This window comes from Penicillium diatomitis (assembly GCF_028827545.1).
Source record: "Penicillium diatomitis strain IBT 30728 chromosome Unknown utg000001l_segment0_segment0, whole genome shotgun sequence".
NCBI lineage: Eukaryota > Fungi > Ascomycota > Eurotiomycetes > Eurotiales > Aspergillaceae > Penicillium > Penicillium diatomitis.
In genome coordinates this window covers 542,666-569,560 of record NW_026623173.1, presented here as the reverse complement: position 1 = coordinate 569,560, position 26,895 = coordinate 542,666, and the positions used below count along the sequence as shown (strand labels likewise).

General features: G+C 51.8%; 7 protein-coding genes across 7 annotated transcripts; 4 read left to right on the top strand and 3 right to left on the bottom strand.

Moving 5' to 3' along the window:
* Window positions 1-1,425: 1,425 nt before the first annotated feature.
* On the bottom strand, window positions 1,426-5,077 carry N7539_000171 (hybrid sensor histidine kinase/response regulator; the record flags this gene model as incomplete). The annotated part of the gene is made up of 4 exons (XM_056929775.1): window positions 1,426-1,638; window positions 1,710-1,959; window positions 2,023-4,905; window positions 4,983-5,077. The coding sequence occupies 4 exons, from the start codon at window positions 5,075-5,077 to the stop codon at window positions 1,426-1,428; spliced, it is 3,441 nt and encodes a 1,146-aa protein (XP_056794068.1).
* A 1,956-nt stretch (window positions 5,078-7,033) lies between these two features.
* N7539_000170 (putative nucleoside-diphosphate-sugar epimerase) lies at window positions 7,034-8,187 on the top strand (the record flags this gene model as incomplete). The annotated part of the gene is made up of 3 exons (XM_056929774.1): window positions 7,034-7,056; window positions 7,115-7,320; window positions 7,388-8,187. 3 exons carry the CDS (start codon window positions 7,034-7,036, stop codon window positions 8,185-8,187), a joined length of 1,029 nt encoding a protein of 342 aa, XP_056794067.1.
* Window positions 8,188-9,294: 1,107 nt separating this feature from the next.
* Window positions 9,295-16,454, top strand: N7539_000169 (putative THO complex component (Rlr1); the record flags this gene model as incomplete). The annotated part of the gene is made up of 2 exons (XM_056929773.1): window positions 9,295-14,153; window positions 14,216-16,454. The coding sequence occupies 2 exons, from the start codon at window positions 9,295-9,297 to the stop codon at window positions 16,452-16,454; spliced, it is 7,098 nt and encodes a 2,365-aa protein (XP_056794066.1).
* A 1,215-nt stretch (window positions 16,455-17,669) lies between these two features.
* Window positions 17,670-19,070, bottom strand: N7539_000168 (uncharacterized protein; the record flags this gene model as incomplete). Its single annotated transcript, XM_056929772.1, has 1 exon — window positions 17,670-19,070. One exon carries the CDS (start codon window positions 19,068-19,070, stop codon window positions 17,670-17,672), a length of 1,401 nt encoding a protein of 466 aa, XP_056794065.1.
* Window positions 19,071-19,507: 437 nt separating this feature from the next.
* On the top strand, window positions 19,508-19,779 carry N7539_000167 (uncharacterized protein; the record flags this gene model as incomplete). The annotated part of the gene is made up of 2 exons (XM_056929771.1): window positions 19,508-19,643; window positions 19,733-19,779. The coding sequence occupies 2 exons, from the start codon at window positions 19,508-19,510 to the stop codon at window positions 19,777-19,779; spliced, it is 183 nt and encodes a 60-aa protein (XP_056794064.1).
* A 4,388-nt stretch (window positions 19,780-24,167) lies between these two features.
* Window positions 24,168-25,712, bottom strand: met2 (homoserine O-acetyltransferase; the record flags this gene model as incomplete). Its single annotated transcript, XM_056929770.1, has 1 exon — window positions 24,168-25,712. The coding sequence occupies one exon, from the start codon at window positions 25,710-25,712 to the stop codon at window positions 24,168-24,170; it is 1,545 nt and encodes a 514-aa protein (XP_056794063.1).
* Window positions 25,713-26,128: 416 nt separating this feature from the next.
* Window positions 26,129-26,713, top strand: N7539_000165 (60S ribosomal protein eL30; the record flags this gene model as incomplete). The annotated part of the gene is made up of 3 exons (XM_056929769.1): window positions 26,129-26,198; window positions 26,272-26,426; window positions 26,618-26,713. 3 exons carry the CDS (start codon window positions 26,129-26,131, stop codon window positions 26,711-26,713), a joined length of 321 nt encoding a protein of 106 aa, XP_056794062.1.
* Between the last annotated feature and the right edge of the window lie 182 nt (window positions 26,714-26,895).

Below are 26,895 nucleotides of genomic sequence, written 5' to 3'. Positions count from 1 at the left end.
AAGCTACTTTAAATAGTATTCGGTTAAAAAGCTTCTATCCTCGTGCGAGGATAATCAGTAAGAAAATCAAGCTTATCGATATAATTATAGCCTATTCGGGCTAAGTCGCTTATAAAGCGACCGTACGCACGCTTTAGTACTATAAAGTACCTAATATTAAGTAGCTATAATAAGTAAGACGAATATAAAGGTATATAAAGTAGTATAATATTATTTTCGGTATATATTCGATCGAATTAAGGTATAAGATAGCTACCGTAGCCGTTAAGGATTAATAGCCGAAATCGCCCTCGTATACGCGAAGTAGTATATAGAATAAAGAGCTTTTAAAACTAGTAAAGGCCGATCTTATCGGTAGTCTAGCCGTTATTCGATACTTTAATTCGCTAATCCCTAGGAAGATTTAATTTAAACTAACTAGCGATATAAACCTAGGCTTTAAATATAATATAGGGTAGTAGCGAGAAGCTATTAGCGTATATTACTTCGATCGTAGTAACCTATTCGCGATTACTAGGCTATAAGATTAATCGCCGGCCGTAGTATTCTGCCCGCGTAATAACTTTCTGTAATAATATAAGGCCTATCGTAAAGCCTATCTTATTAAAGTTATAGATATCCTCCGGTTATGTCCTATTCTCCTTAATCACTCTTTATATAGTCGTAAACTAGGCTTATAGGGCTTTCGGGTCTTTATTTAATACACGTTAGTAGTCATATTACTTAGAGTAGCGCGATTGAAGCTTATCGCGCCGTTTAACGAATATTAATACCTAATTAACGCTAATAGTTAAGGGAGGGATAGTTCTACGCGCTATAAGAAGGATATTAGCTATCTCTCGAATAGTAGAGGGCCTAGGCGCTACCCCCCGCGAATCTATAGAGAGTATCTATATAGTAAGCGAATCCTCTTCTAACTAGGTCAATTTCTGGTTAGGGTTACGTCTCTTATTAATAGAGACTACACCACATACACGCGTATATAGGGTACTATACGGAATTTCGTATAGCTTCGCTACTGCACGAATAGACTTAACGCGGCTATCTTTAATATCGGAGAGGGCTAATAGGATCTTGCCCTCTTGACTAGCTAATTTATACGAGGATTTAGCACGAATTAGTGGTATGGTAGTTAGTTGAATTTAGTAGGTTGGTAGATTAACGCGTTTTCTGGTGGGGTGTCTAGGGTGACCGTGTGTCCAGGGTGACCGTGGATTACGTTAGTAGGAATATAGTAGTAATACAAATCACAGTTCTAGCAGGTTGTGAAGTAATTCGCGGAGTTTCTTGAGTGGCGTTGGTTTTGTCAAGAATTTATCGACGCCGCTGACTTGTGCCTCTTTTTGCATGTCTGCGGAAAGAACTGCTGTAAGGATGATGATCGCTGTTCGTGGCAATCCGGCGGTTTTCTCGTATATTCTCATCTCACGTGTCGCTGTGAGCCCATCCATGATTGGCATTGAGATATCTGAATCTTCTGTTAGTGAAATTTGATTCTTGATGTGACCGTATGGAAATCTCGAGCATACCCATCACGACGGCGTCAAATCGTTCGGTCTTGAATTTTTCCAGCGCTTGCAGTCCGTTGACGGCGGATTCGTATGCTAGTCCTGCATTTCGAACGCATGTCTCAATGATCTAAATCATGGGTAGGTCTAGTTAGCAAGAATGAAACACCGAATTTCTAATAGATGTGTGGCTCTTCGCACCTTTAGATTGACATTGTTGTCCTCTACAAGGAGTACTTTCTTCACTGATACGTCCTTTTCATCACTGACATTGGCCACTGCTTGCGCAGCGTCGCTTGTTTTGGGCCCACTGTCGGATTTAGCGGTAGTGGTACTGTTTTCGCGAGATGACTGCGGGGAATAGCTGTCTGAGCGTGCCGTGGAGACCTCTGGGGCGCCGTCTTGGTTCAGACAGTGCTCAAAAACCGTTGCTAAAGTCTTGGGGCTCACTCTAGGATAGATCGCGTTAGTATGATACCAAATCTGCCCCCTGAAAACCAAAGATATCACTCACGGCTGTGATAAGAAGAGTGCGCGATCCTGATTCCTCTCCTTGACCACTTTCCAGCTGCTGGCTTGTGCACTCAGAACGATCAATGGGTAAGAGAGCTTTGAGTTGACCAGACTACTGATGTCGTTACTCGAAGAGTCGTGAGCCGATGCTCGATACTCGTTTTCGGTGACGATGAGGAAGTCTGCGTCTCGCTGCTTGAGCTCCTCCGGGCTCAGCACCCGTAACCCGAACCAATCACTGATCATTCGGCTTAAAGTCGTTCTTATCTCCCCAAATACATCGGGGCGAATTGAGAGCTCGTCTCGAGACAGACTTTGTGTAAACAGGGAAACTGTCATTCCATCGAGGCGTTCACGGAGGTAATCGAATTGAGTCGGAGAGGACGGAGGAGGTCTGAGGTCTGACACCGGCAGGACCACTTCGACTTCGGTTCCCTTGCCCACTTCACTCCTGAATTCAATCTTCCCATTCAAGGATTTGATGATCTGATGCACCAAGTGCAACCCGACACCCAAGCCCGGGGCTTGTGTATCCTCTTGAAGGAACGGAATGTAAAGGTGATGAAGTAGGAAATCCTGCGACATGCCACGACCCGAGTCGCTGATTGTGAGACAGATGGCGGGAACTGTCTTATCGCCGCGGGACTTCATCGAACTTTTCTTCAGGAATAGCCTGATGTATCCTGCTTGGGTATACTTCAAAGCGTTGCCAAAGAGATTCATCACCACACGCCTCCAAGCTCCAGCGTACACCGGGTAGCGCCAGCTGTCGTGCCGCTCAATATCCACGATGATCATGATGCGACGATCGTGATGGCCCATCGGCGTAAGGCTAGCAGATTTTCTGTTCACTTTCGTCCCGGACTCCCCTGTCGAGCTAGATTCCCGATTATAAAATTCGGCGCCGGCAAGTAGACCTTCCACCACCTCCTGTACCAAAGAACTAAGATCCTCCTCTTGCACAAGACCTGGGGTCGCGAAGGTCGAATCTGAGCTTCCAGAGTCCGGGTCTGGTGACTGGCCCGCCATCATCGTGTTGATTTTGGCGTAATCCAACAGATGATTGAGCGTATCCAATAGCGTGCGACCACAGCTGTAAACAGTTTCGACCAGACCTCGCTGAGTGTATGTGGTTGCCGTCTCTTGGAGCAGCTCCACCGTGCCGAGAACACCGTGAAGAGGCGATCGAAGCTCATGCGATATGGAGGAAATGAAGTCGCTTTTCGCCCGATCTGCGGCCTCGATGTCCATTCTTGAAATTTCAGCCATCACGCTATTGCTGAACGCGGCCATGTAAGTCAAATCCTTTGGCTCGGAGAGGACACGTCCTGGGTCGTTGGACCACACAAGGTTCACAGTGAACCAACGGCTGCGTTGGAAATCCCATACCGGGTAGATGGCGATGCAACGAGCGTCAGTTAAAATTTTGTGGAGCTGGCGAATCTCCAAAGTCTCCTCTCGAAGATTCTTCTCCTTTGGTTGCTCCTCCTCCACACTCTTTGTGTTTCTGTGATGCTGTGTCACTTCATCCGCGAGGCCTTCATAACTTAATGCGACAGACCCGTTCTTTTCGATGTGGAAAATCTTTCCTCTTGGGTATTTGTCTATCAGGTAGGAGACAAAGGCACCCGGGAGAGACACGTAGTGGCTCGCCCGGTCATTTTGCATGCTGGAGTGGTCGGACGTGGCATAGCCGAGAACCAAGCTTTTGGGGCCGTGGAAGTCATCCATTGTCAATTCCGGATCGTCGGACTCGAGGTGGGATAAGATCGCGTCTGGGCTTTCGTCGTTGTTATTCTTGTCATTGTCAGAGCCTATCATCTGGCGTCGGGCATATACCGTCGCGTCTATGAACATAGCGCCCTCCACGTCCAATGCCTGGTTCATGAGACAGGATGCTCTATTCAGAACTGCCTGCACATTCGATGGGGCGAGTGACTTTTGCAAATGACTCGTTGTTGGGGACAAAGACGGCCGTTGGGCATTTTCACGCTTTTCGCCGGCGTTCTCTCCTTTGCTTTGCTCTTCCGTTTTGAACTGACGAACTGGTGACCGGCTTCTGGTTGGTTCCGGTTTCGCAGATTCCCTGTCCGTCGCGCTATCTTCAGGTGTTTCGGATGCCCGCCCCCTCTCCTCGTGGTTGTGCTCATCGGAGGCCTTCTTCCCACCCGACAGCTTGAGTTGCTCCAATTTTGAGTGGAGTTGGTCGAAGGTGTTTTCTGTCCCATGCCGGCTATCGATTCCCTCTGAAAGGTCGGACTTGCCTTGCACGAATAGTCCGAGGGCGCGGACCATTTTCTCCTCCCGGAATTCTTCCCGCATTGCTCTTAGCGATAACAAGTGGTCCATGACCGTCTCACTGAGCTCTTGCAGAAAATGACGATGCTTGTCTGACAACGAGTCGCGCGGTTGATCATCCAATACCGCAATGGAGCCTATAACATATTCATCAGGAGACTTGATGGGCACAGAGACATAGAATCGATGATGCGGTGGCCCCGTTACTGAGCTATGAGACTTGAACCGGGAATCGGCCTTCAAATCAGACACCAAAAAGACGTCCTTCTTCTCCTTTGTGAAAGCAGTCATCGCCTCATTGCACATGGGAATGTTGTCGCGTGGAAGTTGTTGCACCCCACGCCAGAGACATTTCGCATCTTGACCGCTCTTCGGACTTCGAAGACCAAGATTCGGTGTTGCCTCGGCCACCACATGCTGTGTTGTCCGGTCAAAGAGGGAGATGAGTGCTCGCAAAGCATCCAGTCGCAGACTTGCCAGTTGTGCGAATACTGTCAGAACGTTGTCACGAGAAACGTTGGGATGGCGGCCGACCGATTGCTGAGCGAATTTTTCTGATTCCGAGAAGCCCCAAAGTGGTAGGTACCTAAGCAATGGGCATCCGTTAGATCTTGTCTTACACGACTCCGATTGTCCAACGCAGCGTCCACGATTACAGCGTACAAGTGCATCTCTCGCTCTCGCGCGGCATCTTGATTGTAGGCAAAGCGGCGCGGAACCTTGCCGCCGCACTCGCCGTGTGTGGATCCCGGGGTCATCGGGCTTGATATTGGTTGTCGACGGTTGTTGGTTTTTATGTTTTGCGTTGTTCGAACAGTGGAATGTTATTGCATTGAGGACTCTTTTGCTTCGCGTATAGAGTCAGGTGAAAGATGGTCACGGGATGGAGCAGTAGTGTTCTGCGATAGTCGATGGGTTGATCTGTGCGATGGTGCCCGCTGAAGATGGAAGATCGGTCTTAATGAGAGGGCCGCGGGATGGTGGCGTCATAGGCGTCAACGCAGTATCTATCCCGGAAACATGGTCGACGAAGCGATTGTGACAAGGTATCGTCCCCGGGGGTCGACGAGTCCTGGCGGTACGGGAACCCAATCTTAGCACAGGCGCAACCGGTTTTTGGATATGCGTGGATGTCCATCTCAAGGCGAGTGGGACGTCCCGCGACTCCAGTTCTTTGGCCGGTCTCGACTCGTCCGCCAACACGAGATCGGAGCTTTGTCTGACGTCATGTGGGGCATGGCAGCCAAGTCTGCCTGAGTAATTCCTGCACGTGAAACTGACGGGGAATGATTCGACTAGTAGGGTACGGCCAGGTACTTTTCAAATCTCACTCTCAATGCCCAGAACTTATGAGTGCCTGGTGGTCGATTGTTGTTGAAATCCTTTGACACTTGACAGTGCATTTAGCCAACTCTGCCGGAGGTACGCATCTACATATCTTGCAGTTGATGACAGTAGAGCCACGTAAACACCGAGAGTACTGGGACCTGAGAATTCTAAGGAGCTACCTACCTACGAGACACCCGCCTCGGATGGACGATCCACAGCTACGTAGTGGATATCCTGGATGTCATATGAGCTTGAGGGTGAATCTCCAAATGGCACGAGAAGACTGAACAATGTGTTTATGAGAGGATGCTCGGGTCTATCTAGAGATCAGCTTTCAAAGGGACTCACTCTAGCAACAGGCATGAACATCGAACAGAGAATGTTCTTGAAACATGAGGGCCCCACAGTTGATAAGATGACTGGCCATCAAAGACAACTACAGTACAATTGATCCATGCATCAATGAACACTGGATGAGGGTCGGGTCCGGGCAGAGTTTTGGCCTGAAAATGGACTTCTTGGCCCTGAATCAATAGCTGGACCGAGCTTTGTTTACCACGAAGGCTATCAGACTGAACTTCGTATCAGTAGGTACTCGGCAGTGCTACTCTTAGGTACTCGGTAAGGTCCTGTGTTAAAAGACGGGTTTCCTGAACCTGTCGGTGAGCGAATCTCCAAATAAAATAGCCCCTGGTCAGTAGTGGAAACGCCTTTGCTGGACAAAAACTAAAACAAGGAACATATTTGCTGATCAGTAGGCATTCAGATTGGCGTTGAGATCAATGCTTTACTAGGATCATTTGTATCAATACAGGTTCAAGATTTCAAGTCCGCATTTCGAGATTGCTCTGTGATCGGCTAGGATAGCTGTTAGCTACACTGCTACAGAACCTTACCTCGCATGACATACCTGACTGGCTCACTGGCACACAACCCCGCGTATAGGTGATTAGGAGGCTATATACTTTAGTTAACTACACTGACTGCTGATGTAGTCAACTCCGGGAGTCCATACAAAGGTAGACATCTCTACATAGTATATAATAGTACCCTACTCATTAACAATGCAAGATCATGCTGTACTGGGTTCAGCTGGCTCAATTTAGCGGAGACATGATGTCCGTCACGGTTTCCCGATGTGCGTGTGACTTTGCTCTGATCGACTCGTCTTCAGTCTCCAGTCTCCACTATCTCACAGGTTCACGGTCCGATCCCGCGTCCAATGCGATCGCCCTCGGGAGCTAAGCTTGATTTCAAATCACAGGCACTGACTTACCTAGACTTGAAGCTGATGCCCACCGCGAGCAACTCAAGGTGCCACTTCCCGCGAGTCATCGCGCGAACTGATTGTCAGCATATCCTTTGAATTACTTCTCACTCAAATCATGTCGTCAATCAAAGTCTTTCTGTATGTTGCCGCCGCATTGGTTCCCACAAAGCATTCTACTCACAACGAAACGTTGCAGAACTGGTGCTACTGGATACATTGGCGGTGAAGTTTTGTACACCGTCACCAATGCTCATCCGGACTGGGAGATCACAACTTTGGTTCGAACCAAAAAAAAGGCCGACCTAGTGTCTAGCAGATATCCCAATATTCACATTGTTCAGGGAGACCTAGACTCAGTGGAGCTGATTGAAGAACAGGTCAAGGAAGCCGACATTGTGTTCAGTGAGTCTTTGATTCATAACCATGCGCCACATTTGGTTCCTCTCTCACGTCTCTGAATTGTGTTTAGACTGTGCCAACTGCGACCATGTCGCTTCGGCTGAAGCGATTGCTCGAGGTGCTCGGCACCACACTGCAGAGCATCCACTGTGGCTGATTCATACCTCAGGTACAGGCATCCTCACTATTGAGGACAAACGTGCTAACACAATGGGCATTGAACGCCCTAAAGAATACAATGATTGGGAGGGAATCAGTGAAATGATCAACTTCCCTGCTGACGGAATTCACCGAGAGGTCGACAAGATTATCCTTGACATGGGAACGCAGAGCCCCAAAAGAGTACACACCGCGATCGTCTGCCCTCCCGCCATTTCAGGGCCTGGTCGAGGACCTGTCAAGACCAAGAGTAGCCAGGCGTACCGACTCAGTGCCGCCGTCCTGACGCGAGGCTCAGGAATCTTGATCGGTAAAGGCGAGAACGTTTGGCACCAGGTCCACGTCCAAGACTTGAGTAATCTGTTCTTGGCGCTTGGTGATGCTGCTGCTGAATGCGGAGGCAACGCAACCTGGAACGAAGAGGGCTATTATTTCGCTGAAGATGGCTCCTTTGTTTGGGGGGACATCCAGCGCGAGATTGCAAAGCAAGCACATTTGCAGGGATTGATCAACTCACCCGACGTGCACGAGTTAAACGCTGAAGAGGTCAACAAGATTTCCCCAACCGGTCACTACGCATGGGGTTCCAATTCACGTGGACACGCTCTTCGTGCACGCAAGCTCCTAGGCTGGGAGCCTAAAATGCCTAAGTTGATTGACATGATCCCGGACATTGTGGCACTGGAGGCCAAAGATCTTGGCCTTCGGTGATGCTCCATATCATGGAACTCTGGTGTGTAGAGTTATCGAGAGGATCCGAAATCCAATAGAAGAACCGCCTTGTAACGCCAAGATAAATTCAAACGACCTCTCCTCTTCTGTCCAAACCTCAACAGTGAACAAGAAGCCGTACCGTGTGAGGAGTATGTTTGAAAGACGAGCAAGGAAAGTGGAAACGATTCTCATTGAACATAAGTTGCCCTTAATCCATTCCTCAAGCCTATGTAGTGGTAGCTAAGGGTATTCTTGCCGATAACGAACTGCTTGAGTGATCCATCACAGTCACACAGTAGTATACCCGTAGCTGGGACCAAGTAGGTAGATTGTAGCAGCCTGGTGACGTTGTCATGTGCAGCCTACCGAAGTCTATTAAACCCAAGAGGTAATTGGTCGCCAAATGAATGAGATGAGATACCGACTACTTTCGTTAAGCTGGATGTGAATAGTACGTATTCGACTGAGTAAAAGGAAGTTATTAACAAGAGCAGACGGACAGCTCATGCTTCAAGAAATTTGATCCGACTAGGTCCGAAGTCTTCAATTTGTTTACTCCATTGACTTTAGAAGACAAGAACCAGGAGTGAATGTCATATGTCATCTTAATAGAACCTTAAGTTACAAGGAGGTTCCATCATGAATACAGAACTCTAGTGTTTTGAAATATCTGTCTCTGGAAGGCAGGTCCCGTCAAGCCTGCAGCCGGCGCCGGGCAGAATCGAAGAACCACATGCAGCACAAACAACAGTCACGATAACGAGGGCGGCCCTCCACGCGCCTCAGGCAACGAAAGTTCCCTATCTTCACTCCGATTCGTGAGCAAGCTACCTGCTAACTATAATCGTCTTTCGAATTTATCCTCTCCTCTCACCTTTCGATCCCTCCACCAACTTCCTCTTTGATCCCTCTTCCTGCTGGTTCGCTTCACACTGGTATCTTGCCTCACTCATCTCTCACTAGACCAGATCAATCGCTAACGTTCACTTCTCTGACCACTCAGTCTTAGCCAACCGGACGAGCATCACCTTTACTGAGCACCGAGACTACGCCGATTCCTTCTCCCGCTCAGCTCGTTCTCCGCGCTCGTTTCCCACGCCCGTCATGGCCCCCGGCCAGGGCGGCAAACGAAAGCGCCCTGATCGCTCTTGGTCGAGCGATTCGGCGAACAATCAGGTTCCGCGGCCCTCGCCTCATCGCCCCGGAACACTGAACATGGCACAGCACCCAGGCCAAGGTGCGCATCACGGCAGCCCGCAAAGAGACCAGGTCGACGCGCGCGATCGATCGCATCGACCTGCCGGTCATCAGGGCGGTGGGCGTGGTAACTCCCGCCGAGGCTCCTTCGAAGGCTCCAGCTTTTCGCATTCTCAGAGCCGTGACACCAACGCCATGTCTCCCCCGCGGGTGCCATCAAGAGAAGGCGCACAGCAACAGATGATTGAAACACCAATTTCTCAATCATCGCAATCTCCAGCCCCCGTCGCCTCCGCTCCCTCTACCCCGGCTCCACAGTCACGAATCTCTCCCGTGGCACGAACGGGCTTCGAGGTTCCCGCAAAGCAGCCCGCAGTTGCCTCCCGTCCGTACGACTACGAATTTGTTACGGACAATGCAATTGCCTCATGGGCGTCGTATGGGAAGATGTCGGTGATCCAGCAGGGTGCGACGGCCCGATTTGATCAGGATCTGGGACGCCTGGCTTCCATCTTCCAGGAGCTGATTCGATCCGTGCTGTTCGGCCGCTTGCCGCCTTCTGAGGCTGGAAATGCTGTGAAGGAGATTATTGGCAATGGGTCAGCATCTGAAGCCGATGTTGCGACAAATGACTTCGACTCGTCTTCACTCTTCCTCGATACCCTTTCCATCCTCACCGATGCCGACACCTCCCAACCTGCTCTGAAGCCGCTCGTCATCGCAACCGAGATTTCGCCGGAAATCATGCGCCTTCAGCTAGACACCCCTCTCCTGCAGTCCTTGGGACTCGTCCGGGATACCTTCGCGCGCATGGGCATTCGCAAGCAGACCAATCTTCTCTACCGACAGTCAAATTACAATCTCCTCAGAGAAGAATCTGAGGGATACTCCAAACTTGTCACCGAACTGTTCACCACAAGCAGCAACGAGCCTCCCTCGAGTGAGGTCGTTGAGGATACCTTTGAGAGGATCAAAGCCATGATTGGCGCTTTCGACATGGACGTCGGACGAGTTTTGGATGTGACTTTGGACGTCTTTGCTGCGGTTCTTGTCAAGCAGTACCGCTTCTTCGTCAAACTGCTGCGAGCTAGCTCATGGTGGCCACAAGAGGACATCATGAAGCATTTGAATAGCCCTTCTCGAGCCTCCGGGCTACCTAAGTGGGCGCTGCCTGGGTCGACAGGCTGGAATACCACCGAAGAAGAGCGAGTGAGTATCCACCAGGCCAACGAAGAACGCGACCGCCAATTTTGGGCACGAGTACGTGAAGTTGGCATTCGAGCGTTCTTTGAAATCGGTCGTAAGCCAATCTCAGACGCCGAGAGAAGAGAAGCTCTCCCGGAGGGCAACCACCTTTCCGATGACCAAGAAGCCACCCGAGTCTGGATTGACGAGACCGGAACATTGCCACCTCAAGGTAATCGAGTCGCAGCGCAACTCCTCGGTTTCAAGCTCCGATTCTATTCTTCCTCTGCCCGGTCAAAGTCGGATAATTTACCGGACAACCTTATCTATCTGGCGGCTTTGCTCATCAAAGTCGGGTTCATTTCTCTCCGAGATCTCTATGCTCATCTCTGGAGGCCCGATGAGTTGATGGACGGCTTGAAGGAGGAGAAGATGAAGGAAAAGGCCGAGCGAGAGAAAGCGGCGCGGCCTGGCGGTGGCGTGAATGCTCTGATGCTTGCCGGTGCTCTGTCCGATGACACGCTTCCCCCGCTTCCTCGACTTCGTGACGCTGAGTCCCGGGTAGCAACTCCAGGCCGCGATCAGGATGCCGAGAAACAGGCGACGACCAAACCCGAAGAGACTCTGCCTGACCCATCTGACCAAAAGGTGCTGCTTTTGAAGAGTCTACTTGCGATCGGCGCAGTCCCAGAGGCCTTGTTCGTGATGAGCAGGTTCCCTTGGCTGATGGATGGTTATCCTGAGTTGCCGGATTTCATCCATCGCATTCTTCACCACTCCCTGTGTAAGGTTTACACGCCACTGCGGCCCCTGTCCGATTTGAAAGACGTTCCTGGCCACCAGCAGATGCTAAGCTCCGACCAGTCTGGGGTTTCCAAGGGGCAACTTCGCCTGACCGACGCACATCCTCGACGCGTGCTTCGTTGGGCTCAACTTGATACAGAAGACACCAACGAGGGTATCGCCTACCGTTTCTACTGGGATGATTGGGCGGATAATATCCCTGTTTGCCAATCCGTTGATGATGTCTTCAGTTTGTGCTCTTCTTTCCTGAACCTCTCTGGTCATAAGATAGGCCAAGACGCCAGCCTTCTTACGAAGCTTGCACGTATTGGTGTGGACAGCCTCTCGAGAGACGACTCGGAATCGAACAAAACGCGCTGGCACGATCTTTGCAAGCGACTGCTTCTGCCTGCGATAAGTTTGACCAAACATAATCCCGGTGTTGTCAATGAGGTATTCAGCCTCATCAGCATATTCCCCCGCGAAGTTCGGTACAACATGTACGCTGAGTGGTACTCTGGCCAGACGTCCAGGTTGCCTGACATTCAGTCTGCGTTCAAACAAGCAACGGCAGAAACCAAGGATGTGTTGAAGCGCCTCAGCAAGACGAACATTCGACCGATGGCTCGAGCTTTGGCCAAGATTGCCTATGCTAATCCTGGTATTGTCATCAATGTTGCCATTGGTCAGATTGAGTCGTACGAAAACCTCATCGAGGTGGTTGTCGAGTGTGCTCGATACTTCACAAACCTTGCCTACGACATTCTGACTTGGTCTCTAATCAATTCACTTGGCCAAAAGGGCCGAAGTCGAGTGCAAGAAGGCGGTCTGCTCACCAGTCGCTGGCTCAATGCCTTGTCCACTTTCGCCGGTCGAACATTCAAGCGCTACGCCGTAATGGATCCAGCACCTCTGCTTCAATACGTCGTGGAGCAGCTGCGTCGTAACAACTCAACAGATCTGATTGTGCTTGAGCAATTGATCAGTTCCATGGCCGGTATCATTACGGACACGAACTTCAACGACGCCCAGATCCAGGCTATGGCAGGCGGTGAAGTCCTCCAGGCACAAACGATCCTCCAGCTTCTGGACAAGCGTCATGAGTCAAAGACCACCTCAAAGCGGCTTTTGAAGTCTTTGACTCATACTCGACTTGCTGGCCAATTACTTGTTGCTATCGCCCAGGAGCGGATGACATGCATTTTCAACGAGTCATCTACCGAGCTCAAGCTTCTTGGCAATGTCTTTGACGAGATCCACCGTATCTTGACTCAGTACCTTGACCTCCTGCGTAGCAACTTGTCTATTGAGGAGTTTGATACATTTGTACCCAACTTTTCTTCTCTGGTAAAGGAGTTCGGTATTCAACCGGAGATTGCTTTCTGGATCCGTCGCCCCAGCGTTTCTCGAAAGATTGCCGAGAGCAACATGGAAATGCCGAAGAGCGAAACACCTGCTTCGAACGAAGCCGGCCCCGAAGCCCAAAACTCTCACTCGGATGACCACAACAAGATGGACATTGATGAGACTAGCGTGCCAACGAAGGCCAATGAGAACGCGGAACAGGCGGAGATGGACATTGACAAACCGCAACAGCCCAACACAACGACATCCACTTCTTCTAACACGACCACACATATCAGCAATCCGATCATGCAGGAATTGATCGAGACTGTCCAATCTTCTTTACCAAACGAAACATGGGAAAGGGTCGGCGCGCACTTCTACGCCACTTTCTGGCAGTTGTCTCTCTACGACGTGCATGTTCCCGAAAAGTCCTATGACGAGGAGCGGCGCCGCCTGCAGAAACGCGTCACTGCGCTCAATAATGATCGGTCAGACCCGAGCATGCTCGGGATGCAGAGAAAGGATCAGACACGCCGAAGTTTGAATCAGCTCCAAGACCAACTGCTCTCCGAGTTGAAGGCCCATACCCAAGCTTACGCCCAGACTCGAGGTCGACTGCAGAAAGAGAAGGAGCGTTGGTTTACCCATATGCGCTTGAAGTACGACCCGCTTAATGTTGCACTGTTGGAGCAGTGTTTCATTCCACGCTTGCTTCTCTCCCCGGTTGACGCTTTCTTCTGCTTCAAAATGCTCAAGTTCCTTCATCATTCTGGAACCCCGAACTTCCGCACTATGGGTCTCCTCGATCAACTTTTCCGAGAACAAAGACTTGTTGCTCTCATATTCCTTTGCACTTCCAAGGAGGCAGACAATCTGGGTCATTTTCTCAGCAAGGTTCTGGACGACCTGAGTCAGTGGCATGCTAACCAGGCTGTTTATGAAAAAGAGGCCTTCGGATCCAAGAGAGATCTGCCAGGATTTGCAAAGAAGACCGATACCGATGGCGTTCCCGTTCTATTCCTGGAATTCGAAGACTTCCGTCGTCTTCTCTACAAGTGGCACCGCTTTCTCAACAACGCACTGCAGATGTGTCTCAAGGGCGGAGAATACATGCACATTCGAAATGCGATCAGCATCTTGAAGGCTATTGTTCCTTCTTTCCCCGCTGTCAACTGGATGGGTATTCAGTTGCTGGAGACTGTCAATCAGCTCAGTAAGAGCGCTGAGCGAGACGATGTAAAGATCCCGGCTGCCTCTCTTATTGGGGACTTCAATCGACGGTCAAAGAAATGGATGCTTCCTCAGCAATTCTACATCAACGACAGCAATGTGCCTGACGCACATGACAAGGCTCACGCCCAGCCCGCAAAGACCGATGCATCTCGTCTACAATCTGCGACTCCTGCGTCACTGAATGCTTCTGCACCCGAATTCAGGCCAGTTGTGCAAGAGTGCGTCTGAATCCCTTTCCGATCGATATGGCTTGTATCAACTAATTAACTGTATCACTTAGTACCGCGGAGACTTCAAGACATGGTGCTACCGGCAAGGCCGAATTCGAGGATGGTGAAATCGAGGACGCGAAAATGATCGACGCGGCACCGGCCCAGGGGGCCCAAGGAACTGTGCCAGTTCGGCCCCCGTCCAAGTCAGCTGAAGATACTTCCGAGATCGATACTAGTGCGACGAACGAGCGCTTGCAGGTCCCTACGAGTGATCAGCGTGTTAAAAGGGATTCATCGCGATCACGACCTTCCCCAAATGCTCCTGAAACAGCCCGCCAACCAGACATTCCAAAGCGACCAGACGTCGAACGCTCTCTGCCTATCAACCCACGTCAACAGGCTCGTCTACCTCGGCACAGTGCCACTGACACCAGACTGCCACTCCGTCCAGATCTGATGGATGATCGGCGCGACAGAACTCAGGATTTCAATCCCAGGACTCGTCATGCTGGTCCGGAGCATGCAAGACATGACGCTGCTGGGGTCGACGCTCGAGGCCACGGCCGCATGGGTGATCGAGATCGAGATTTCGGTATGAGACCACCTCCCATGGAGGACGCAATGCGAGGTCCCCCGTATCGCGAGGGAGCTCGTCCCCCACGCGATGCAGACTGGTCTGGTGATCGTCCTCCAAGACCGCGGCGGGAATCACTCCACGGTCGTGAGGGCGGTCCTCGTGGGGATCTTCTGCCCGAATTCCCCGACCGTCCGCTGGCCGACGCTACTCGCCGTGTCGATCAACCTGTGCGTATGGAGAAGGATGATCGTCGCCCGTTCCCCCAGCGAGGCCAGACGCCTCCGCGTCTCGATCTCCCAAATCGTCCAGAACGGTTCCCTGATGACCGTAGACCTGCCAGTTTCCCACAACCTGGTCTTGCAACTGGTGAAATCCCACGGGGTCCACGTGCGACTCATGACCAGACTGGTCCGGATATGACCCACGGCCGCTTGCGACAACCCGATCAGCCGATGGAAATCCCCTCTGGGCCTCGACAGCGTAACCGGGGACGGAATGCGCCCGCCCAGCAGAGTGCTACAAGCCATGGAAATGGCAGCGGCAAAGCTCCTACCCCCGAGCGACAGGTTCCTACAGGTCCTGGGCGAGGTGGACGTGGACCACCAGAGCAGCCTCCTACTACCCCGGCGGCCTCCGCAGATCGTCTCGATGTTACAGGCATTCATCCAGATCGACTCAACAATATTGTTGATACTGCTCAGCCAGCAGCTTCGCCAGCATTGACTCCTCGTGGTGGCCCGGGTCAGCAGCAGCAGCAGCAGCAGCAGCCCCAAGGACCCCGTGGACCCGGTGGAGACCGAGGACGTGGAGACAAGCGTTTTGCCGCCATTAACAATATGTTACAGCAGACAAACAGTCCCACCGATCGCAACATTAACCCGATGACACCACCTGTTCGTGGACGCGGCTCAAATCGACAGGCCCCTGCTTCAAACAGTGGGTCGCCTCGACCGCCTACTGGTCCCAGCATTTTCCCTGATGACGAGGTCCAATCTCGCAATCGTCCTGATAGTCGTGGTGATTTGATGGACGATAGCGCCACACCTGATATGCGTCGGTCCGGCCGAGGTGGTGATCGGGACAAGAACCGGGAACGAGGACGTCGCGCTGGAGGTGGCAGTGGTAATGCCGGCGACGAAATGGGGAATGCTGGAAACCGCCGCGAGGATCGTCGTGATCGCGGTCGTGATTCGGATCGTGAACGGAACCGTCGAAGTGACGTGGGTGCAAATGTAGTCAACAACCGTGAGGAGAAAGACCGCGAGCGCGAACGATACCATGAACCTCGTGAAAACCAACGGCGAAATCAAGGGTCGCGCGAAGAGATGCGCCGTCGGGACCGACGAGATCGCGATGATGCACCTCCTGATATGGGCAGTCAGGCCGCTGCTGGTATGAATCCTTATGACATGCGACAACCGCCTGCAATGGACGCGCCTCCTCCACCACCGCCCCCGCCTCCCCCTCCTCCTATGTCTGGAGATGACAATAATCCTCGTCGCTGGGGTCCTGGCGGGGATCGAGGCAATCGTCCAGAGAACCGAGATCGCGAGCGCGAACGCCGAGACCGTGGACGAGACCGGGATGGCCATCACCGTGACAGTGGCGGCGGGTCCACGCATCGCAAGAGAGGTCGGCCCAACAACCCCGATGAAAATGCAGGGGGTGACACGAACGGCCGTGGACCCAGGATGGGCGGCGATAACAAACGTCCTCGTCGTGGGCAGTAGTCGGATACGTCTGGGTCCAGTGAATAGCTGGATACTTTTCCTTGTGGCATATGTAGTATTCTCAATCAAAGTATTCTAATTAGCATACCAAAAGGCAAACAGAAGCCAATTTTCGAGCCACAATTCCGATTCAAGTGTCGCAGATCCAACCCAGCCCAGCCGCTGCTTAGCCAAATCCGACTGTGACAAGCGAATAGCCTAGTTTCCCAAAAATAATTACCTCGCACGCAAGATGAGACGTAGTCCCTCCTTTCCGTCAGCCTCTAACGACCAATTTCTCCAGGTAATAACTGCCCGATGAGACGGATCTGAGATTTCGTGTATAGGGTGGTGTCCCCTGGGCCCTAAGCTCTAGGATATATTCTTTCTCGCCTGTATTTTTGCCCTCGACGGCCAACGAGAAGCTTTGAAATTTTTTCCGAGCATTAATGGCTGTTGCCCAGAGAGATATGAATCTTTTTCTTTTTCTTTTTTTTTTCTTTCATCATCTCCCTGGTTATGAGCACTACCGTGATAGCAGGTACGGAACTCGGCTCCGTACGGGGCCTGAGTACCTAGCGGCCTGTCAGTATATTTGAAGAGTTCCACGTCCAAGTCACGTCAAAAGCGAAAAGCAGCGGCGTTGCAACATTTTGAAACGACAAGCCGCGGTATGAGTTTATCTATTCCAGTAAGATTGTAGTTGAAAAGAGAAAAAAAAAGGGCATCAAGACAAAGTGCGTGTCTGGATGGTAGATTGATGTGGGGGATGAGAGAACAGTGCGTTTGCTGGAGTCCGGGGGAAAGAGAAGTGTAAATTGATTTCAATGACATCGGGTGAGAATCTCCGCACCAACACTCCGGGGGAAGATACTTGGCCAAGGAGAAAACAAGGATTATCACAATGCTGCCGGGTCACTTCATATACCTGGATGTATGAGGTGGAATACTGAGTGGAATATGGCTGGAATACTAGGTGGGATTATAGGTGGAATATTTGTATCGTAAAGTGCCATTTCTGCACTGCTTTCATATCAATAAGACTTGTCCGGTGGGACATTGCGCTGCGCAACGGGGTGGGGATATCATCGCAAATTGAGGCAAGCAAATATGTTCATAGGGGGTATTCAATCAAACAACGACACAAGAAGAACAACAATTAACAATGAGCAAAGTTGGTGGAGGATGAGGAGGAGTAGGATGAAATAAAGCAAAGTGGGCAGCTTCAAAGGTTCTTCATACGGCAACGGCTACGCGTTGAGTTTCCAAAGCTTCAACATGCTTCTTGCGTCCAAACCCAGTCAGCTTTCTCAACAGTGTCGAGGCTTTGCGCCACCTTCTTCGTTGCTCATTCAAGGCGGTCGATGCCTCGGTGGCGACGGCTGCTGGTGAGGTTACACGATCAACTTGCGAGAAATGATCGTCGCGTAGCGCTTCGTAGCGATCCGACCCGCTTTCGACATCGCTCACACTCGGTGTTCGACTGTCCGAAATGCTCCAGTGCTGTCCGAGTCCCTTGTTGGGTGCTTCCGGTCCAGCAGGCGACTGCATGCTGTAGAATCGGCAAGGCGCAGAAGGGGAGACGAGCGGTGAATGGGCCTCAACTGTGCCAACGAAAGCCTTCTCGGCACCATCAGAACGTCGCTGGGAATAGTAAAGGCCTCCTTGATGCAACCAAGAGGCACCATCGACCCCGAAAGCGCCTACCTCGATCTGCTTCTCCGCAAAGCTCTCGGAGATGGATTCCTCAAAGGATTCGTCTCCTTTGACATCGGGCCAGAGAGTGTCGACCTGGGGAGGACTGTACATGTACATCTCAGGGCTGGTAGACCGCGAGCGGGAGTCTGCCCAATCGTGAGAGCGGGAATAGAATCGAGGGCTACGAGTCGCTGGCACATTCGTAGTCACTGGCGCTTGTGACCGGAGGCCGCGCATGCGCGAGCGACCCCGCTGGTCCTCTTCCCAAAAAGTATGTTGGCCGTAGAAGCGAGGTGAAGACGCCATGGTCGCACTGTCTTGGAATGCGACGCCCGAGTCGTACATCTTGGTTCGTCGGGGACCACCTGAAGTGTGAGGATAGACTGGATGAGTCCTGACATCCGGGAGAGAGACCTGTGAGGCTCGGCTGAAGTGAGCCCTTCTGGTGGCCGTTTGCTCCCTGTATGCATTTGGCGCCATGCATACCTCTGGCTCCTCATATGCGTCCTGTACGCTGGAGGCATTTATTGAGACGGCTGGCCAGATGGGTATGCCGCGCTCAATGCTTCCCAGGAGCACTGCGCAGGCATACTTCAGGTCGTCGAGCAGATCCTCCTCGATCCACTGGCGGCTAATCAGGGACGGGTCGGAATAGTCCAAGCCTGGCTTGTCAAGAAATCCGTAATGGCGAGAGGCGTCCGGCCCTGAGTCGGAGGTGGGGCTGTGACAGGTCGGCTCAGTTGCGACAGGTGAGCTGACGTGGGACAAACCGGGCGTTGTGACGGATCGCGGGTGACTTGAGGATCGGTCGGTGACACCAGAAGGGGTGCGGGTTGCAGTGCATTCACGACCGAGGTGAAATGTTGGGAAAGCCCGGCGGATGCGCGAGGCTCTGGGGGAAGTGGTGGGTTCCATGGTGAGGCTATATTCAGAGGACATGGCTTCTGGGACGGAGTGGGGGAAGGAAGACGAGGGTGGAAATGAGGGAGGTATGGAAGGATGAATGACTTCGATCACTCGTGGTATCTCGTGCAGCCACGAGGATATGGCTACTGGTGAGCGAGCGAGGGAAAGATGCACGAGCTTGGCTCGATCAAGTCCTGCACTGCACTGCACTGCGGCGCTCACACTCCGGCAATAGACGGGAGTATTGCGTCTAATATCTGCTCCGGACGGGAAGTTTTTTATTTTTTTTTATTTTTTGGCGCTGATGAAAAAGTGTATTCTGAACACGATGATCTGTCTAGTGCAGCACGCTGGGCAATGACGGGGATAGCGTATTCTGGTGGTTGCCCCGCGAGATGAGAAGCCAGGAAGCAGCCAATGTCTCACCTCAGTGACGACGGTGATCGGCGTGGGCGGGATGCGATGCTGAGATGTTCACCACGGACGAGGGCGATTTGCAGTTTGTCAGAGATGGTGAAGGTGATGCTGATGACGATGCTGCTGCTGACAGAGGAGACAATGATCATGAATGGAAAGCAGATCTGATGAGACTGATCAGCCGTCACGGTGAATCGAAGAGAGAGCGCAGGAAGAGAGGACGAGAAAAGAAGCCCGGGGGGGGGGGGGGGATGGGCGAAACACCAGCAGTCATATAGGTCGCGGACCGCAACCTGAAATGGAAGGTCCGCCAACGGAGGGATGATGATGAGGAGATGAAGTGGTGTGCAGCTCCGAAGACTAATCGGGTGAGCAAAAAGTACGCTTAGCCGTGAGCAGGTACGATGAGCGAGTTCGATGACTCGCACTGAATACGAGAGGAAGGAGCCCCGACACTTCAACCGCCGCCGGATACAGGAACTCCAGATGTACCGTAGTTACTGTACTTCCGTACTATAGTAGCACTGAGACCAGTGGTAGTAATAGTCGTGTGCTGTCACTTCTACGCCTCCCACGAGAATTCTTCTGACATTATTGTTTGGAGTTTGAACCACACTTCACGAGGGACGGTGCTCGGTCCACCTCGCCTTGGAACGGTTCGGGGGGTCCGAGAGAAGACCCAGCCAGACATTCTAGAGTCTGGACGATGGATTCTGTAAGTAGCTGTTAAGTTAGTAGCCGCTGCAACAACAAAAGTCACGATCCTCCTCGACTCCAGTGCTCCACTGTTGGAAAGCGGTGCCAAGACCGCCATGATTCCCTTACTGGGTCAGTTAGTGGGAATCGCGAACACTCTACCTGAGTATGGAGGCAAATACCGGAACTAACTCAATGCAATGGTACATTGATCATGCTGGGAAATGGCAACGTATTATACTGACTACTATAAAGTATATTATTTGTTCGCGTCACTTACAGACCTTCTCAACCACAACACCTCTTGCAAGCGTCTCGATCGACCCTTCTTTTTCATCTGCTATGAAATAGCGGGCACTGGGCACTGGGCACTGGGCACTGGGGCCGATAAGCTTGCCAAACAAAAACCTCTTTCGGCCACGACAAGAGTACGGGACTGTGGACACGGACAGTGGAGTGTGGAACTGGACGGACACCTTTTCCCAATCTTTCGTCGCTCCACTCGATGGAGTAAACAGTCAACAAACCCGCGATCTCGCGGACAGTCAGGCACTAGCGCGACATGGTGGCGCTGCCCAGCGCACCCCAGTCACCAATGGATGGAGTGTCATACTACTGTTATCCCTAATCAGCAATGGGATTCCCCTTTTTGGAGCGAGCCTTTCATCAGTAGATGGCCGATGTGCATCAGACGAAGAGTAGACCGAGGAAGTGCAGAGGGGAGAAAAGTCGCAGGCTGCAGAGTGCAGACACTTGCAATCCCGAGTGCCGAAGAGCGACTCCGGATTATATCGCAAATCAATATGGAGTATGGACTCACGGAGTATACAGCATAGAATCGATGGAGGGGTCTCATCGACTGGCTCGTGCTTCAACGTTTAGTTCCTGAGACGGAAGACGGGATAAGCGATGTGGCTCAGCTTCCGATGGAAACCCAGACAGGGTTGATCAGTCATGTATGCTGGTGAAGGACTTTGCAAGCCGACTCAATCCGGCTCGATCATCCCGAACACGACCATCGTCATTCTTCATCTTTATCTTCTTCTTCTTCTCTCTCTCGCTCGCTCTCCACCCCTCGACTGGCCTCTCATCGCTAGCTTCACAAACAACACAGACCAGGCGGTGAAGACGATCGTCCCGCCCAATCTAGAACGAGGGCAATGCAAGCTTTCAAGGTTCGGAATGAGACATTGGATCAGCCGCAACAATGCCGCGGTGGGCACTGGGCACTGGGCACTGGGCAGTGGGGAGAGGTGGGTGATGGTGGACTGTCTAGCTTGGCTCTTGGCTATGCTCAACTGCTCCCATCCTGTACTCGGAGAGATAATCTACCGACAGCGATGCCAGTGGCCCAGTACTCATCGACCTTTTCAAGGTCTCGGAAGCGTTCGCGAGGGCACTGGTGCAGAGTGAACCATCGCCATTACCGTAGTCACGCCGCCCATTCCGGCCGAGGATCCACCGGGCGCGTACGCTTCCTATCGTCTGTGCCAACTTGCCAAGAAGGACTGACTGTTGGTGCTTCTTCAACCGGTTAAAAGTAAACAGCCTGAACACTGAGACAGACAAGACAACAGGACTTGAGAACAGCAAAGCAGTTGGAAGCTCATGCTGCACACCACCTCAAGATGATCAGTGGTGTCATAAGAGGCACTCAGGCACAGTGAATATGCAGTTCAAGACCGAGTACAGAGGGTAAGACTGGTACTAGTAGGGTCCTAGTCACATAGTGTGCGCTTTTCACTCATGCAGTCATGCACCGATAAGCCTGGTCAGAATCTTGGTACACACGGGATAACCGCAATCACAGGACTAGAACAAGCCTGTTTGAGACCAGCTAACAGTGTCCTGGTCAGGAGTTCCATCTCAGAGTCGAACAGGGTCGACGTAGCGGGCGTCATGACATGTCGAACAGACGGGAAGCTTGTCATCCCAAGAACCCTCGAAAGCCTCTCAATACCGGTTCTGCAGCAATGCTTCATTGGCCAGTCGACGGAGGGTCTGTGATTCTGAAGGCAACCCATACATGTCCCCATCGAACCCTTGTCACAGTTGACCATCCAGTCAGAGGAGGCCATCATGTCTGTGTCCATACTTTCGAGTGACTATACTGTTGCTCGCGTTACCGTGGAGAGAGCATGAAGGACCACCACTGCAGTCAGACTGTATTGAGTCAACTATAGAAGGATATCACACTCACAGTGCATCACTGCGTGATCGAAATGGACCTGGAAATCTGCGACCTGTCAAGTCCATGCTATCCACTTGCCGTGCGGTCGTGCATGCCTGGTTCAGCCCTAGCCTGCTTCGTCGTTCACTCTGTATGACATGTCCGGGAATCTCAACCGTGGACTCGCTGGTTTCAGCGGCTCGAGAAGCGGCAGCCTTCGCGAGCCCTGAATAATGACAATGCTCTCCTGTAAGAACAATGAGTTCCTCAAGGCGGAAGAGATCAGATTGGTCCATCGTGTCTCACAGAACCTTGAGAGGCGTTGCAATAGACATACCATCTACCAGTCAGCACCTGACTCGCAAAGACAGATCTAGAAACATGCTCGTGTCTTCCCCCCCCCCGCGGAATCCTCAAGCCACCGGGGAAAGACCCAATATTGATGCGGCACGAGTATATACCAGCCACGAGCACCGTGCACGACTGCACCTGATTACATCCATTCAGTTCCTTGCGAGAGCTCCTAGTACTCACGTAGTGGTTGCACTCCGTCCCTAGGCCATCTCGTGGGGATAAAAATCGGAAATCAAGCATCTTCCATGTTATGCAGTATAGGTTATTCCGCATCATGATTGTCCTGGACGGGATACTTTGAATTGTTACAAGGCTGCTCAAGACATGCAAGGTGTGTACCTAATCCAAAGGATATGTGATAGATCCCCCAATCGATCCGAGTAATCAGGTCAAAATCTGCGCAAACTACTATCTCCCTCTATCCTGTCCTCAGGGACTGTAAAGTGTAAGCAATGAAGCATCCATAAGTTCAGGTTGTCACAAAGCAGCTACGGTAGTGCCTGGCTGCCCGCCCCACCATTTTCGCAACCGGCCCACGGTGTAAGTTCCGACTGCAGAATCCATCAGCAATCTATCGAGCGCCCCCAGCGCCACCCAATTTACCGAGCCGTGATCGACCCTCTTTCACTGAAGTGGCCGCCCCCCAAATAAAAGGGGCGAGATGCAATCTGGCTCGGTCGGCAGTAGTGGAAGTGTCTTCCTAGCCTGAATTTGAGTGATCCACCTCGTGTCTCCACTCGTGAGCCTCATGTTTGGGGGGCTTCGCTCTCAGCACGGCACCGAGTTCCTCGGATGGGATGACTTATTGATCAGAGTATAGACGATAGACTCACTAGAGTGACGACTACAGCAGTTTGCTGTCTCGACTCGCATCACAGAATCTCCTTACAGTGCGCAAGTAGTCGAGATATGACGAGCATCTTCTACATATCCTGCGCCAGTCTGGTGATAGTTGAATTGAGGAGCAACGTGAAAACCCTTGAAATAATTGTTTGATCTAGAGGAAAGGGGTCTAGCCTCATTCTAGAAATGAATAGGCGATACGCGCCTGTTGAAAGACCAACCCGAAAATAAGAGAATGCAAAAAGTCATGGACTCTTCGTCTAGTCCCATCGGAACCCTCAGGCGGCTGTCTGCACGTGAAACATCCACCCGAGGGCAGGTCAGATGGAGAGCAGTTGGATGCTTCTTTGGCAATCTTCCCAACTAGGTGTGACAGTAAGATAATCACTACACGACACCCAATGAGACTCCGGAGAGAGAGGCAGTTAAATGCTCAACTCCCTGGCTAGCGAAACGATTAAAGGATCGGCAACCTCAACTTCCCCCTGGTACATCACATGGTACCTGCCCACTGGACGGCCGTATGCGAAGCACATCTCGTATGGTAACGAAACGGCCTCCATCAAAGGGGGTTCCGTCTGTCTGGAACAGGATCATGGGAGGTGGCTGCAAGTGACTGCGCCATGTGGATGAGTGTGGAGTGTGGACCTTTACCACGCGGTAATGTCCTCCACCTCGGCCTCACCAAAGGTGCTGCTCTTCGTCATTTTGGTGACACTGGCAACGGCAGCGGCACCGTCGACATTGGATTGACTCATGATGTCAGGAAGGACTTCATGGAAGAAAGCCACAATGTGACGATTGACCTGCTCGAACTGAAGCAAAAAGGCATCGTGACCTTCAGGACTATCAATGCGTTCTAAGCGAGAATCAGGGATACCCGCGGCAATCTCTTGCTGCTCAGCAAATGTGAATAGGCCATCAGATTCGATGCCGATGACAAGAGCGGGCTGTTCAATTTGAGAGAGAGCTTCTCGCACCGGATCCTCTGCATCGGGATTGGCACGATGCCGAGACACGTCATGAGTATCAAGCTTGCGAGTCATCGCAATGTAGCAATTCGCATCGAATCGCTTCACAAATTTGTCACCCTGATAGCGAAGGTACGATTGTGCAGAGAAGTATGTCGGCGGACGCGGGCGGCCGTCAGGCTTAGTCGGCAAGGGGGCTGAGAATGTCTTTGTGCCCGAGAACTGTGGATCCATGTACTGAACGTCGCTTTGAGGCCCAGGCGATTGTTGTCGACTCTCCGAGCGAGAGGTGGTTCCACCGCGGTGGCCATCGTTGTGGATGGCCCAGTGCTCATTTGGCGGACTGGGCAGCCGGTCTTTGCCGTTGATATTCTGGCGTCTTGTTGGGTCGGGAACGTTGCGTCCAAATCGCGACTCGAATGAATTCCGGCTTCGATAGGTAAGTAGCGCGGACATGCGAGCTGCGCCGAGACCGGTCGCTGGCGGGTCGTTAAAGGGGTAGTAACCGTCGTCATACTTGGGATCACTGTAAATGCTCTGCCTTTGCGCTTCGCCCCAGCTGATGCACCAGGCTGAATGACGAGCAGAGGTTGCGATCGGGACAATAGCGCGAACATAGTTCTTGCCGAAGAAAGACCATTCTAAAGTGAGCATACCCCCCATTGACCCACCAACCACGGCAGCGATCTGTTTGACACCGAGATCGTCTAAGATCAGCTTGTGAAGATTCACGTCATCCCGAACGGTGGTGAGAGGAAATTCAGGCCCATAGTAGCCATTCTCAGACTTTCCATCTTTGTAGGTGACGGCACTCGCACTGCCATAGGGACTGCCGAGACTGTTCAAGCAGACCACAAAGAATCGAGATACATCAAAGGCCTGGCCGGGTCCTCCCAAAAGCGGACCCCACCAGTCAGCGACATCGGCGCTGCCGCTGAGAGCATGGCAAATCACCAGCACATTGTCACCATTGGGGGAAAGAACACCACGTGTGGTGTAAGCGACCGGCACATTGTGTAATGTGACACCGGACTCAAGTGTGAAGTGCGGGACGATTGCAATGGACTGGTCCTCAATCAATGCAGCGTAGGGATTCTCCGGTTGAGAGTCGACTCTCTCTACGGGATTTAGTAGCCATTCAAGGAACAGAGGAACATTGCGGAGGATACAAGGGTGGGGATACTGACGGAATGTTGTAGCAGGACTACTTATTTCAGCAACCATAATGAATCGGTTGAGCCAGGTGGGTGATGATGAAAAAGAAAGATGAGCTGGAAGAGAAAAGTGAAATCAGTGGAGGGGCGAACGAGACGGTCAATAATTATACTTTCACCCTTCTGCAGCGATCAATAGTCACTACTAGTATCAATGAGTCAGGTACCCCGCTCTTCCCCAATCAGCGCGATCCCGGCAAAATGACGAGATCACTCCCCGCCTGGCGCCTACTGATAAGGTGACTAAGGCTGGAGATGTCACATGCATGATGACTAAGACCATGTCGGCACTCACCATCACGTGCCCTGGAATCTCGGAACCCACAAACAATTTTGTCGAAAATTCCTCCACCATTTCCTTCCTGATCTTTAACGCCAACGACAACACCTCACCTTAATCCTCCAAACCCCCCAAAATCATTCACAATGGCCAAGACCAAGAAGTCCGGTGACACCCTCGCCTCCCGCCTGGCCCTCGTCATGAAGTCCGGCAAGGGTGAGTTTTTCACAATCCCAACTTTCTATTTCTGCGTCTTCAGCGTCGAATTGAAAAATTGACATTTCTATAGTCACCATGGGTTCCAAGTCCACCATGAAGACCCTCCGCTCCGGCAAGGCCAAGCTGGTTCTCATCGCGGGTAACTGCCCTCCTCTGCGCAAGTCCGAGCTTGAGTACTACGCCATGCTCGCCAAGGTCCCTGTCCACCACTTCAACGGTAACAACGTACGTGAACCCCCTCACTAAGTCAATGGTCAAAAAAAGCCGTTGCAGCTGCTAGCCAGCTCCACTACTCTGAGAAGAAGCTGGCCAAGTCCGCTTCGGAGAGTGAAGTTGCTCAGCGATGGGATTTCCTCCCGAGGAAATCCCGGAGAGCCGAACTGTAGCACTAACGTTTTTCTTTTACCTCCATACAGATTGAGCTCGGTACCGCTTGCGGTAAGCTCTTCCGTTGCTCTACTATGGCTGTTCTCGATGCCGGTGACTCCGACATCCTGAGCCGTGAGGCTTAAATGTGACACTACGTGTTATGTTTTCTTCTAAAAAAAGTCATGACTTATGATGTCAGGCTGGCTGGCTATTCTCCTCATACCCAAATCAGGCCATGTGCTCTAGGGCGTTCAAAAGGATTAAGGTCTTGATGGCGAGGCGGTCCACAGAAATAGTCTTGAATGACAAAAAGCCCCTCGAGGGA